The 15,370-nt window shown below is 46.3% G+C and overlaps 2 protein-coding genes across 2 annotated transcripts in view; one reads left to right on the top strand and one right to left on the bottom strand.

The window, feature by feature from the left end:
• Window positions 1-15,370, top strand: part of FAM168A (family with sequence similarity 168 member A) — a 112,101-nt gene that overhangs the window by 41,562 nt on the left and 55,169 nt on the right. Inside the window, exon 3 of the mRNA XM_063431766.1 lies at window positions 5,290-5,377. Within this exon, the coding sequence (XP_063287836.1) occupies window positions 5,308-5,377 (70 nt within the window). The 5' untranslated portion in view covers window positions 5,290-5,307. The remainder of the gene's footprint in view (window positions 1-5,289; window positions 5,378-15,370) is intronic.
• MRPL48 (mitochondrial ribosomal protein L48) overlaps window positions 1-15,370 on the bottom strand; it is a 377,463-nt gene that overhangs the window by 321,944 nt on the left and 40,149 nt on the right. The window lies entirely within an intron of this gene.

Genomic DNA, 15,370 nt, shown 5'->3' with positions numbered 1-15,370 from the left:
GCACACACTGCACTCGCACGCACGCACACACTGCACTCGCACGCACGCACACACTGCACTCGCACGCACGCACACACTGCACTCGCACGCACGCACACACTGCACTCGCACGCACGCACACACTGCACTCGCACGCACGCACACACTGCACTGCGCACGCACGCACACACTGCGCACGCACGCACACACTGCGCACACACTGCGCACGCACACACTGCGCACGCACTGCGCACGCACGCACTGCGCACGCACGCACTGCACTCGCACGCACTGCGCACGCACGCACTGCACTCGCACGCACTGCACTCGCACGCACGCACACACTGCACTCGCACGCACGCACACACTGCACTCGCACGCACGCACACACTGCACTCGCACGCACGCACACACTGCACTCGCACGCACGCACACACTGCACTCGCACGCACGCACACACTGCACTCGCACGCACGCACACACTGCACTCGCACGCACGCACACACTGCACTCGCACGCACGCACACACTGCACTCGCACGCACGCACGCACACACTGCACTCGCACGCACGCACACACTGCACTCGCACGCACGCACGCACACACTGCACACGCACGCACACACTGCACTCGCACGCACGCACACACTGCACTCGCACGCACTCGCACGCACGCACACACTGCACTCGCACGCACGCGCACACTGCACTCGCACGCACGCGCACACTGCACTCGCACGCACGCGCACACTGCACTCGCACGCACGCACACACTGCACTCGCACGCACGCACACACTGCACTCGCACGCACGCACACACTGCACTCGCACGCACGCACACACTGCACTCGCACGCACACACTGCACTCGCACGCACGCACACACTGCACTCGCACGCACGCACACACTGCACTCGCACGCACGCACACACTGCGCACGCACACACTGCGCACGCACACACTGCGCACGCACGCACTGCACTCGCACGCACGCACTGCACACGCACGCACTGCACACGCACGCACTGCACACGCACGCACTGCACTCGCACGCACTGCACTCGCACGCACTGCACTCGCACGCACTGCACTCGCACGCACGCACGCACTGCACTCGCACGCACGCACACACTGCACTCGCACGCACGCACACACTGCACTCGCACGCACGCACACACTGCACTCGCACGCACGCACACACTGCACTCGCACGCACGCACACACTGCACTCGCACGCACGCACACACTGCACTCGCACGCACACACTGCACTCGCACGCACACACTGCACTCGCACGCACGCACACACTGCGCACACACTGCGCACGCACACACTGCGCACGCACTGCGCACGCACGCACTGCGCACGCACGCACTGCACTCGCACGCACTGCGCACGCACGCACTGCACTTGCACGCACTGCACTCGCACGCACGCACACACTGCACTCGCACGCACGCACACACTGCACTCGCACGCACGCACACACTGCACTCGCACGCACGCACACACTGCACTCGCACGCACGCACACACTGCACTCGCACGCACGCACACACTGCACTCGCACGCACGCACACACTGCACTCGCACGCACGCACACACTGCACTCGCACGCACGCACACACTGCACTCGCACGCACGCACGCACGCACACACTGCACACGCACGCACACACTGCACTCGCACGCACGCACACACTGCACTCGCACGCACTCGCACGCACGCACACACTGCACTCGCACGCACTCGCACGCACGCGCACACTGCACTCGCACACACTGCACTCGCACGCACGCGCACACTGCACTCGCACGCACGCGCACACTGCACTCGCACGCACGCGCACACTGCACTCGCACGCACGCACACACTGCACTCGCACGCACGCACACACTGCACTCGCACGCACGCACACACTGCACTCGCACGCACGCACACACTGCACTCGCACGCACACACTGCACTCGCACGCACGCACACACTGCACTCGCACGCACGCACACACTGCACTCGCACGCACGCACACACTGCGCACGCACACACTGCGCACGCACACACTGCGCACGCACGCACTGCACTGCGCACGCACGCACTGCACACGCACGCACTGCACACGCACGCACTGCACTCGCACGCACTGCACTCGCACGCACGCACGCACTGCACTCGCACGCACGCACGCACGCACTGCACTCGCACGCACGCACGCACTGCACTCGCACGCACGCACACACTGCACTCGCACGCACGCACACACTGCACTCGCACGCACGCACACACTGCACTCGCACGCACGCACACACTGCACTCGCACGCACGCACACACTGCACTCGCACGCACGCACACACTGCACTCGCACGCACGCACACACTGCACACGCACGCACTCGCACGCACGCACACACTGCACTCGCACGCACGCACGCACTGCACACGCACGCACTCGCACGCACGCACTGCACTCGCACGCACTCGCACGCACGCACGCACTGCACTCGCACGCACGCACTGCACTCGCACGCACGCACTGCACTCGCACGCACGCACACACTGCACTCGCACGCACACGCACACACTGCACACGCACACACTGCACTCGCACGCACGCACACACTGCACTCGCACGCACGCACACACTGCACTCGCACGCACGCACACACTGCACTCGCACGCACGCACACACTGCACTCGCACGCACACACACTGCACTCGCACGCACGCACACACTGCACTCGCACGCACGCACACACTGCACTCGCACGCACACACACACTGCACTCGCACGCACGCACACTGCACTCATACACACACACGCACACTGCACTCATGCACTCATACACACACACCCTGCACTCATGCACACACACACACACGCACACTGCACTCATGCACTCATACACACACACACTGCACTCATGCACACACACGCACACTGCACTCATACACGCACACACACACACGCACACTGCACTCATACACGCACACACACACACGCACACTGCACTCATACACACACACGCACACTGCACTCATACACGCACACTGCACTCATACACGCACACTGCACTCATACACACACACACGCACACTGCACTCATACACACACACACGCACACTGCACTCACACACACACACGCACACTGCACTCACACACACACACGCACACTGCACTCACACACACACACGCACACTGCACTCACACACATACACATACACACACACGCACACTGCACTCATACACATACACACACACACACGCACACTGCACTCATACACATACACGCACACTGCACTCACACACACACACGCACACTGCACTCACACACATACACATACACACACACGCACACATACACACACACGCACACTGCACTCATACACATACACACACACACACGCACACTGCACTCATACACATACACATACACACACACACGCACACTGCACTCATACACATACACGCACACTGCACTCATACACATACACATACACACACACACGCACACTGCACTCATACACACACACGCACACTGCACTCATACACATACACACACACGCACGCTGCACTCATACACATACACACACACGCGCGCACTCATACACATACGCACACGCACACACGCACGCATACGCACACGCACACACGCACGCATGCGCACTCATACACATACACACACGCACACACACGCACGCGCACACATACACACACGCACGCACGCGCACTCATACACATACACATACACACACACGCACGCGCACACATACACATACACATACACACACACACACACGCACGCGCACTGCACTCATACACACACACTGTAAATAAATATTCAATTAATATAATTTTTTTAGGATCTAATTTTATTTAGAAATTTACCAGTAGCTGCAGCATTTCCCACCCTAGTCTTATACTCGAGTCAATAAGTTTTCCCAATTTTTGGGGGTAAAATTAGGGGCCTCGGCTTATACTCGAGTATATACGGTATATAAAAACACTTGAATTGTGAATCATGGAGATACACTAATCGTTAATACAATGTTAAACAAAAATCTGCACAACAGTCAAGCCATATTTTTTTACATTTGTTTCTTTGTTGTATAGTTTGTGTGGGTTAGGGGCTTAAGTTGGCCTCTGTTTCCATCCTGTCCTGAATAATGTAAACACACAGCTTGCCAGAGGTCTATGTTGGATTGGTGTTGTGTAAACCAGCTGAGTTTCTGGTCAGACTGAAGGTCTTGTGTGCTTTCCCTGCGTCAAGGATGCATTAATAAAATGCTGCTTTGTTCCATAACCTTGATTTCATGCTTCTTGATTCCTAATGACGCCTTCACTCCCTGTCACTCATTCTCACTCTTTCACACCTTGGGTTTTATCTCAACAGGCACCTCGACTTCACTTGCCCAGGCACCGCTGCTCACTTTCTTATCTTTCATATTTAAATTGTTACGTGACTCTTAAAATTCATTCCATCACTCTTTCGGCTCATCAGTTGATTGCCTATTCAACTATCATTTTCATTTTCCCAGTGCCACATTCACTTTGCCACATCATGTCAATCTTATTTGACATCAGTCTTGTTGTCGTATTTCTAAAATTAATTAGGCAGCTTGAAATTTTGACCTTTTTTGTCACTTTGCTCAGTAAACTTTGTATGTGGCAAAAGTGCATTTTGTTGCTTTAGTTATTTACATGGATGGACAGAACAAATTTGGACTTGCATTACATACACACTTCAGCAAAACAAAAACTTGTGTAAATATTTTAATACTGAATTCATTCAGACATCAAGAGATGAATACAAGTTATCTTTAAGCACCTCTAGTAATGGCTGAGGTCAAAGTGATTGCACTTAGCGTCCAGACACTTATTAGAACGGAGAACTGCTGCTCTGGCAACGTTACCCAGTTTACAGTGGGATTGCTGCACATGCAGATTTTAATTTCTTCCTGAAGAGCTGACAGTGTAGCTGGTTTTTCTGCAATATACGAGAGGTCAAAGGAAACTTCTGTTCATCTATTGATGTCTTAATTATTATTAAAATATTTACACAGATTTGTATTTTCCTAAAGAGTGTGTACATTTTTCTGCCTAGCTCTGTATATTATATATAATATGCCCCACATCCAGTTATTGTGTTCGACCATTAAGCAACAAAAACAACGGTGAGAAAAACATTGTCATTTACATTTTAACCTTCACTTGGCAGACACTGAAGTAGTTCAAAGTTATGGTTTGCTAAGATTATCTGAGCACATAGTTTCCTCTTTAAATTAACCATGTTATTTATTTTTCTTCTTGTCTTTCAGCCATCTCAGTCTTCCACAATGAATCCTGTTTACAGCCCTGTACAACCTGGGGCTCCCTATGGAAATCCGAAAAATATGACCTATGCAGGTATGCCTTTTGTTCAAAACTTTTCAAAGCATTATTTGGGGTAGCAGATGAATCTTAAAGCTAAAATGCCTTTTCACTAAATTGTGAACAAGGCAATTGCATTCCCCTACACCTCCTCCCCCCCCTCCCCCCATGTTATCTAGAAATTAGAGGGTTAAATTGCCTGAAAGACTGTTAACATTAGCTTTGCAGTGTCTGTATCTTACCTTATTTTGGGGCAGCCTGTTTGCATGTTGTATGAACAAAGGTTACACAAAACTGACATTGCAAGTCAGGGGCAGAGTACTCTAGCTATCTGGCTGCCCTACAAAGCCATAATATATTTTAAAGAGAGACTGCTGGAACAAGGTCTTTGCACCAGTACTGATTCTTAAAAATAAAAGTGGTTAGGGTGCAGAGAGCAACTCTTTATGTGAGTGTGAGCCGTAAAACTTAAGTGATAAAGTTTGAGGTTTGGAAATTGGTCTGTCGTCTTGCCAAAACAGACAGTGTAGTGAATAACCAAAACAGTTGCTAGTGAAGCAGTGTATAGGTTATATTTAGAAGTGAAAATTTGCATGACTGGTTCACTTAACTGGCGTTGCCATATACATGGAATACACCATATATCATAAAGATACATGGCATATTCAATGTAAAATATAGATTTATTTACTTTTCCTCCTCTGTAACACCACCTTCTTCCAGCTTCTTGGGTGATACCTCTTGTGTGAGGTCTTTTCTGCTCTCCCTTTTCCGTCAAAGTCTCTGCACTCCGAGTTGAGGTAGAGACCTACTAAACAAACAGCACATCTTTATGGAGCTTTTGTATTTTTATTTATAAAAAACAAAGTATAATCTTCTGTATTTACTTGAATCCAAAAGCACAGCTTTTTTGTATCATAAAGTTCCCAAAATTTGAATGTGCATTAGATTCAAAGGCACATTACATTTGAGGCAAAATTAGAAATTTTCTGTCAAACTGCATTTTGGCAAATTCACACACTTTAATTAAAACTGGCCAATTAACACTGTCGAATGTCATTCCGGCAAATTTCGTTCCTGAAAGAGGGTTTAAGAAAGAATAGATTTAGGTTTAACACTAAAATTTAAATACTATCAATGTTACTATGGTATAAGGCAATTAATTTCATTGTAGCACAATGTTGTTTAGTAGTATCTTATTGTACAAATGTGCATTACATTTGCCAGCAAAAATATTTTTAAGCTTACAGTTTTCAAAAGATTTTAAAAGTTTTAAGATGCGCATTAGATTTGATGACGCATTAGATTTGGGTATATACGGCATATAACGCATTACCAATGTGGTTTCCATCTTTAGTTTACATTTTTACATGTTATATACTGGGTGTTACTTTGCAATCTCCTTGCTGGACAGCATCCTGGTTTTATGTAGCTGGGAGCTGGGCCAGAATATTAATGTCTCTGTGGGCCTGGAATGATAGATGACATCCTAGAGACCTTCACTACTCACAGGAAGAGCATACTGCATCAATGACCTTCTCTGATACTGCTCAAATAAAGCAAACTTGAAAGACTTGTCTCAGCACTGTTGCCTGCATCTTACCTTTCTCTCCTCTGTCTTGTCAAGCAGTTATTCTCCTGCTAGAGAAAGTGGATCATACAACTTGATCATGTAACATGCCTTTCAATGAGGTCTAAATGCAACTTGTATTCTGGGACCCGATGTTTAGGCAGTATTAAACCTGGCATATAAACAGGTTAATTTATAAAAGTGCCAATTTCTATTGAAATGTTCAATTTTTGTAAAATGAATAAAAAGACACACTCTTCGATCATAATGCACTTCAGCAAACTAAACTGCTTTCCTCATTCTTGGTTGCTTTACCAGAGGCGCCTCTCTCCATCAGGACTTTTATGATATTTCATTCTAAATACTCTGTTTACTTTTTTAGCCATCAAATTTCCCCTGCTACCTCTTGTCTCAAATCCCCATGGTATCATTTAGAAAGGGCCTTCCCAAAACGATTCCCACAAAGTTGGAAGCATAGCATTGTCCAAAATGTCTTGTAATGCGGAAGCATTAAAGGGACACTATAGTCACTAGAACTATAGATTAATGTAGGTGTTCTGGTGCATATAGCCTATCCCTGCATTTGTAATGTAAACGCTGCTTTTTCAGAGAAAAAGCACTGTTTACATTACTACCTAGTAACGCCTCCAGTGGCATTCACTCAGATGACCATTAGAGGTCCTTCCTGTGTCAGTGCTGCACAGGGTTCAGCATCTCCATGCTGCACGCTCCCCATAGAGCTGCATTAAATCAATGTTTCTCTGAGGAGATGCTGATTGGCGCATTGCTGCGTTTTGCCTTTCCAATGGAGGCAAGGGAGAGAGTTTACCTCTATAGTGTCACAAATACATGTTTGTGTTCCTGACACTATATAGTATTCCTTTTAGATTTTTGTTCAGTTGAAGTAGGGGGTCTAGCTCAACCCCTTAAAACAGCCCCACACCATTATCCTTCCTTCACTAAGCTTTACAGTTGGCACAATGCAGTCAGGCAGTTATTATTTTCCTGGAATTCGCCAAAGAGACTCGCCGGTCAGACTGCAAAACAGAAGTTTGATTAGTCAATCCTCAGAACTTGTTTCCATTAGTACAAAGTCCAGTGGTGGCGTACTTGGTGACGTGAGGCTTCCATGCAGCTGCTTGCCCATGGAAGCTCATTCCATGAAGCTCCCGCCACACAGCTTTTGTGTTTATATTAATGCCAGTGGAAGTTTGGAACTCTTTATCTATGGGGAATCAGAGCGTGGCGTCTTTTATACGCAATGTGCCTCAGCACTCAGTGACCCACTCCCCCCCCCTTCCCGCTTTGTGCCTGAGTTGCCGCTGTTCTTAAACGCTTCCACTTTACAGTAATGCAGCTTACAGTTGGCGGTGGAATATCTAGCAGAGATGAAATTTCTTGAACAGATTTATTGCACAGGTGACTTCCTGTCACTGTACCATGCTTGAACTCATTGACTTTAAAAAAAAAATTAATCAATTCTCGCAATTGTTTCTAAATGCAGACTTCATGGCGTGTTTAATATTATACACTTGTGACAATTAGTCTGATTGAAACCTGAATTCGGTAATTTAAAGAACCACACCTATGGATGAGGAGTACCCTCATTTAACCCCAGTTTATAAAAATGTTGATTTCTAGAAGAAATTCAGCACTTTTTATAAATTAACTGGGGAACTCCCCCGATGATTCCTTCTTACTTCCGTTAGCTCAGCAAGTGTCAGGCACAAGAACTGCAGCTTTTGCAAATTATTTTAGACCATGCTCCCAATGAATACATGCATAACATATATGCATGCATTCATTGGGGGTATCTCTACTAAACTTTGTGGGTTGCAAGAGAGGAGTGGTCCTTTTAGAGGTGCTTCCCAATACTTTGTCCATATAGTGTTTTATATCTCCATCTAAACTTCCATTACATAGCTGTTGCCATGAGAACGGAATAAACGGTTTGCTCCTGTGATAATTGTGTAGAAGTATGTGTGATATCCTTTTCTCCTATTTATAACTGGCTTGTTCTTGTGTTGCCTTGGAGACACTCAAGCCACAGATTGGTTTGTATGAATTGCACAGTGCTTTTTAAAAATAAAAAAAATTGTGAGAAATAATTACTCTGAATGCAGTAAGATGCCATTATTGTTGGAGAAACTCTGTAGCGTAGTTCTAAATGTCTGTATAATATAGTGATCGTACATCCTGCAAAATCAAACTGTTAACAAAAAAAAAAAACGGTAAATGAATAGTGCTCAAAGTTTGAGTTGCTCTTGAGTTTGTACTGTGAAAACCGCTTAGGTGCTTAGGTGTGTTTCTCTCTGTCATATATGTATGTGCTTTATTTCATGTTTATCTGCCAACTTTGCATAAAAATAAACATGCATAATCATGATTTCCATGCTGCACGGAATTATGGGTAAAATAACTGAATGAAATTGCTGCGGTCTGTTTTCACGAGTCAGTTGGGAAGAGGTGTGGATGGATTCATTTAAAATTTCACACATACGTAAACAAAATATTAACCCCTTAAGACCGTAGGGCGTTCTATGCCGTCCCCATTTTGGTGGCTCTAAAAGCCGCAGCGCGGCATAGAACGCCCTGCGATCTTATGTACTTACCCGGTCGCCGGTGATCGTGGTATGGAGGACTTACCTGGGAGTCCCCCTCTGTCCTCTTCGGCCCCCTAGGGCCATGTGATTGCGAGGACCCCGCGATCACATGGACAGCATAGCCGTCCAAGGCATTGCCAGCAGGGGGAGTGCCTGTAATGACAGGTACTCCCCCTGCTGTCTAAAAATAAAATAAAATAAGTTAAAACCGTGTAAAAATAATTTATGTATACTTAGATCATATATATATTTATTATATATATGATCTAAGTATATAGATACACACATAAATACACATACACTGTCTACGTGTATTTTAATATTAATATATATATATATATTAAAATACACGTACAATGATATTGATTAAATATATATCATTTTCATTATATATATATATGTAGTAAGGCCTTTTGGCCTGTGTTTGTGGGAGGGGCGTATGACACACCCCTTCCCTACTTAAGGGACACCCCTTACCTGGCTCCATACCTTCGAGGTCAGCGTTGCATCCTGAATCCACTTCCGGTTCACGGACGGCGCCATCTTGCTTTCAGAAACCCGCGTTTTTCTTCGGTGTCAGCTGTGTCCAGGAAACTCCTTACAGGTCTCTCCACGGCCAGCCACGCACAAAAAACCCGGTCTTCTTCGCTGATCGAGTCCTCTGGACTTCTAAAACGTAAGTCCGTCGCCCGGATCACTTCCCACGGCGTCGCAATAATTTTCAGCCTCACTTTACGGCCACACGCTTTACGGCCAAAGTCTCAGGCAAATTAACCCTCCGGTTTCCGGAAACCAAGTAATAAGTATGTAGCATTCCTATGCTTTATTTTTCCCTCCTTTATTTCAGTTTGTTTCTATTTTGTAAGTTTTAGTACCTGATAGTAGGATTATTCATTTTCATACAGATTATAGTTTATTAAATACCAGTCTGTTTTATATACATATAACGATTTTAGCATGTATTTCATAATTTATGCTGTCACATTAATTATACCTAGGTTAGGGCTCATGTATTATTAGTTCATGATATTATCCTGGTATACATATACATAGTTTTGCTTGAACACTTTACTTTTTGTGTACCTTCCATTTACACTTAGGAATTTGTTTTAAACAAACGTTTTTTTTTTTTTCCTCTCTCTCCTCCCTGTTTAAACACACCATGTACACTTTTCATTACATGGCACTTGTCATATGCTGACTTTTCTTTATGTACTCAAATTACATACACTAGAAACTCAGATAATTAATCAGGAATAGGTATAATGTGTATATATATGTGATAAAGTTTTCTCTAAATTAATTGTGTATATTACGTTGTCACTACCATGTACACCCGTTTACATGGCACCTACATTTCCTGACCTTTCTGCATATACTCAAACGATATATCGTGTATACAGAACACGGTCCCAACATCTCACACTTTCAGGTTTGAATCACACTTTTGGTTTAACCTCTCATACGTCTACCTTTCTGCATATGGTCAATTTTCATAGTTTAAACTCATACTCCCTGCACTACGATTATTACAGTAGCACGGCCATATATATATTTTAAATTTGGTCACCAGGTATACACATTATATGTAGACACTACAAGCTAATCCTGCGTTACGGTTTTTCTCCATAATAAATCAGGAGGGGTACTTCCTTACTCTAATTGTTCCCCTTCAACACATACGGTTAATAAAATCAACCACAGCATATCTAGTCTACGTTAGTATCACAGGATCCATTTCTCATACTATCATATCTATTTCTACCCTTTTAGGTTTATCCAGGTTTTCTATACCTTACGCACCATATACGTATACATACTAGCAGGTACGTAAGCCTGCTCACGTGTCACATACGTTCTCCCTAAATAGGACGTAGAGTACTGGCAGTTAGGGGTATAGGCCCAAATAGGTATCTCCCCTCTTGGCATACCGCCTATAGTTTAGAGGTCCGCGAGGCCAACACCCCGCCTCAAACGTTTCGGAGGCATACACCCCTCGAGCCACACGTTAGTTAGCCGCCTCGCAAAGTTTAGAGAGGGCGTCACCTGTCACTCCCTTCCCCTGTTTTTCTTTTATTGTCACCGAGAGGCCTACGAATTCCTGCCACTACATGGGTGGCCTCAATATTCCCTCGCGCCAACGCATAGATAGAGCCTCTCATAGCCACTTGGCAAATAGCAGGGCCTCACCTGTCACCAAAGGACAAGATTAATTTTTTCGCCTCACACGGCATAATTAGCCCGCCAGTACATCCCCTGGGTTTCAACACTAACGGTATATTTTCTCATCTAGTATGTCTCAAGAAGGGGTAGAGGATTTCTCCATCCCGAGCACTCCGGCTAGACCAAACTCCCCACCACCGGAAGAAGACATGGCTAGTCCCTCGCATAACTAACGAACTCAGGAGACGACACATTCCTTTCCCCGCGACTGCCAGGAAAGCGGAACTATACAACTGTTGCACACCTCAACCGATAACTCTGATGCAGGGGAAGGGACTAGCCAGTCTAACCCGACAGATATACATGGCATGCTTACATCCCTCATGTCATCCATGGGCAAGGTAAACTCCAGGCTGGAGAAACTGGAATCGGTCACCACAGCCCTTACCTTGGCTGGGTCAGTCACTGTGACCCCTCCGCCACTGGTCGAGTTGCCACTAGTTTCTCCAGCCACCACCTCTGACGAGCAGGAGGTTAACCCTGCCCATATGATACCTGAGCACCTTAAGAAAGACATCCTGGAAGGTAAAGATGTCAACTTAGCTGCACTACTAATTGCCTCCCAGGATGTGGTGGAGCATAAAACTTATGCGTATGAGGATATTTCTGTGGTGGTAAAGTCCAGGGATGCACGCCTAAACAGGAAACTCACCATCCCGGAATTTGTGTTGGCTTTTGGCATCTACCGGGATGTCATATGTGCCGTTTACCCACACAGGCGTGAGGAATTTGACATGTATATGCACAAGCTGGTGGACCTGGGCAATAAATATGGTGGATCGGCATTCTACGATTACCATAGATCTTTTTCTGCAAAAGTGTCAGGCGCCTTCTCACAGTACGGGACAAGGTCCAACTGGAGTAAGATAGACACAGTGATTTTCTGCAGACACTTTGCAGGGCTAAGGACACCGGCTTGTGCATACTGCTCCTCCATGTCTCATTCGGCAAATTTTTGTCCCACCACTGCTAACGAGCATACCCACGTGCAAGGACCTAGCTCCGCTGGTCCTACGGAGAAAATAGCTAAAGACAAACTGGGTAGACCTATCAAGTTTCTGGGCAAATCCCAGATATGTAATAACTTTAATGTTGGTACATGTAATTACAGCGGTTGTCGTTTGTTGCATATATGCTCAAAATGTTTCAGGGCACATGCAAAAATCATGTGTCCCAATAAAATGTATCCCAAACAGTACCTAACGTCTATCAACATATCCCTACTTGCGACATTTCTGTCACAGCATCCATCTACACATTTAGTAGATTTCATAATCTCTGGTCTATCAGAAGGATTCCACACAGGTATCATACATATGCCTTCAGGAATCCTGGAATGTCCAAATCTACAATCCGCCCAACACAACCCTACAGCAGTTGACACACTCATAGCTAAAGAAGTGTCAGAAGGGTTTTTATTGGGACCTTTTCAATCCCCTCCTTTCACTACATGGAGGACAAACCCTATCGGGGTTGTCACAGGAAAATCTTCCAACAAGCAGAGACTTATTATCGATTAGTCGGCACCACACACCTCTACCACTCCCAGCCTCAACTCCTTAATACCATCGGAGGAATTCTCCCTGCAATATTCCACTATAGACCACGCCATTACGGCTATCTTACAGGCAGGAGTCGGTGCATGGCTCAGTAAGACCGACATAACAAATGCATTCAAACTACTACCAATCCACCCCACACTGTGGCACCTACATGGCATCAAGGGGGAAGGGAACTACTACTTTTTCTCACGACTAACTTTTGGTTCTAAAAGTAGTCCAGCCATATTTGACACATTTGCCGAAATCCTATGCTGGTTACTACTCAATATATCCAGATGCCCTACAGTCATACATTATCTGGACGATTTCTTAATGGTCGAGGAGAATTCTTCCCCTCCCACTAGCCTGAAAGAGACTGTCAGCCTATTCAACCAGTTGGGGGTCCCAGTCTCCCCTACCAAGACCGAAGGCCCAGATACCATCATCACTTTCCTGGGCATCATGCTAGACTCAGCCAACATGCAAGCTAGCCTACCACGCACCAAGGTAGAAAACATTCTGACAAACATCAACCTCTATATACAACTACGCACTTGCAATCGCAAAGAATTACAATCTTTACTGGGGTCACTCAATTTTGCCATGCGTATTATACCTCAAGGCCGTGCTTTCATATCACGTCTCCTCAGCATGTTCCCACGGTTTCTACATGATGCACACAGATTGACCCTAGATACCCAAGCCACGGCAGACCTTCTCATGTGGAGAAACTTTTTAAACTCCTGGAACGGGAAAAGCATGTTCCTCCCTCAATTGTCTGACACTTCTCCTACTGTTTGGACAGACGCGGCGTCTACCACAGGTTTTGCAGCAATTTTTGGGAACGAATGGCTTTGGGGTAGCTGGCCTTCAGAGGTGCAGGACCTGGAGTGTTTTTTCTCTACCTCAGCTCTTTTCGAGATATATCCCATCGTGGCGGCTGCCGTGGCATGGGGACATCTATGGACAGGTTCATCAGTCAGGTGTTACTCAGACAACCAAGCAACCTGTTCCATTATCAACAAAGGTCGCTCCAACTCCCTTACTATCATGAGATTTTTGAGGAAACTCACTTGGTTGGCAGCATGTCATAATTTTTTCTTGCACTGTGTTCATATTCCAGGTATTTGTAACGAGGCAGCTGATAATTTGTCTCGTTTTAAATTCCAGGCCTTTCATCAACTTCTCCCATCAGCCGCGCTCACAGCCACGGCCACTCCACTGTTCCATCAGCTAACAATGGACTAGACGTTATCATGCAACATTGCAGAACTTTGTCCCAACTAGCTCTATCTACAAATACCAGGAAAACCTACAACAGAGCTTTCAGTTTATTCAAAAGATTCCTGTTGGAACACAACATATTACAACCATTCATCATGACATCTTTTTTAGGTTTTGCCTCTTTTTGCCACCTCAAACTCAAACTTTCTTACAACACAATCAAACTATATCTTACAGGCATCCAACATCACATGCTGACCTTACAACCTAACAACTCAAGTTTCATGTCATCATACCAAATCAAGAACATCCTTAGGGGTATACAAAGATCCGAACCCCCGCATACAGCACAGAGGCTTCCTATAGATTTTCATATCCTTAAGAAATTATCACAACTACTAGATCTAAAACCCTTCTCCTTCAACACAACACTAGTCATCAAAACAGCTATTTATGTGGCTTTTTATGGGTTTCTGAGACCTAGAGAGTTTACCGCCATCAATACAACACAATCCACTCACCTACTGCTTCATTCGCACTTAACCAAACACATGGACTATTATATCCTGACACTACCTCATTCAAAAAACAGTCAACACGCTCCACCCGTAGAGGTTAAATACTATCCGACTCACAACAGTTGGTGCCCCGTCCAAATACTGGACTCTTATACAGAGAGTCTCAAGGCACCACCATCACAACCACTTTTTGTTCTACGAGGTTCAGTTCTCACTACTACCAACTTCATGACCCACGTTAGGTCATTACTAACACAGCTGGGACTCAAGCCAGCTAACTATTCAGGCCACTCCTTCCGCATAGGAGCGGCCTCCACAGCCTCCAGTGTTAACATACCGGTTCATGTTAT

Source organism: Pelobates fuscus, chromosome 1, assembly GCF_036172605.1.
Source record: "Pelobates fuscus isolate aPelFus1 chromosome 1, aPelFus1.pri, whole genome shotgun sequence".
NCBI classification, from domain to species: Eukaryota; Metazoa; Chordata; class Amphibia; order Anura; family Pelobatidae; genus Pelobates; species Pelobates fuscus.
The sequence above is the reverse complement of the archived record's forward strand: the minus strand, read 5'-3'. Positions and strand labels throughout refer to the sequence as shown.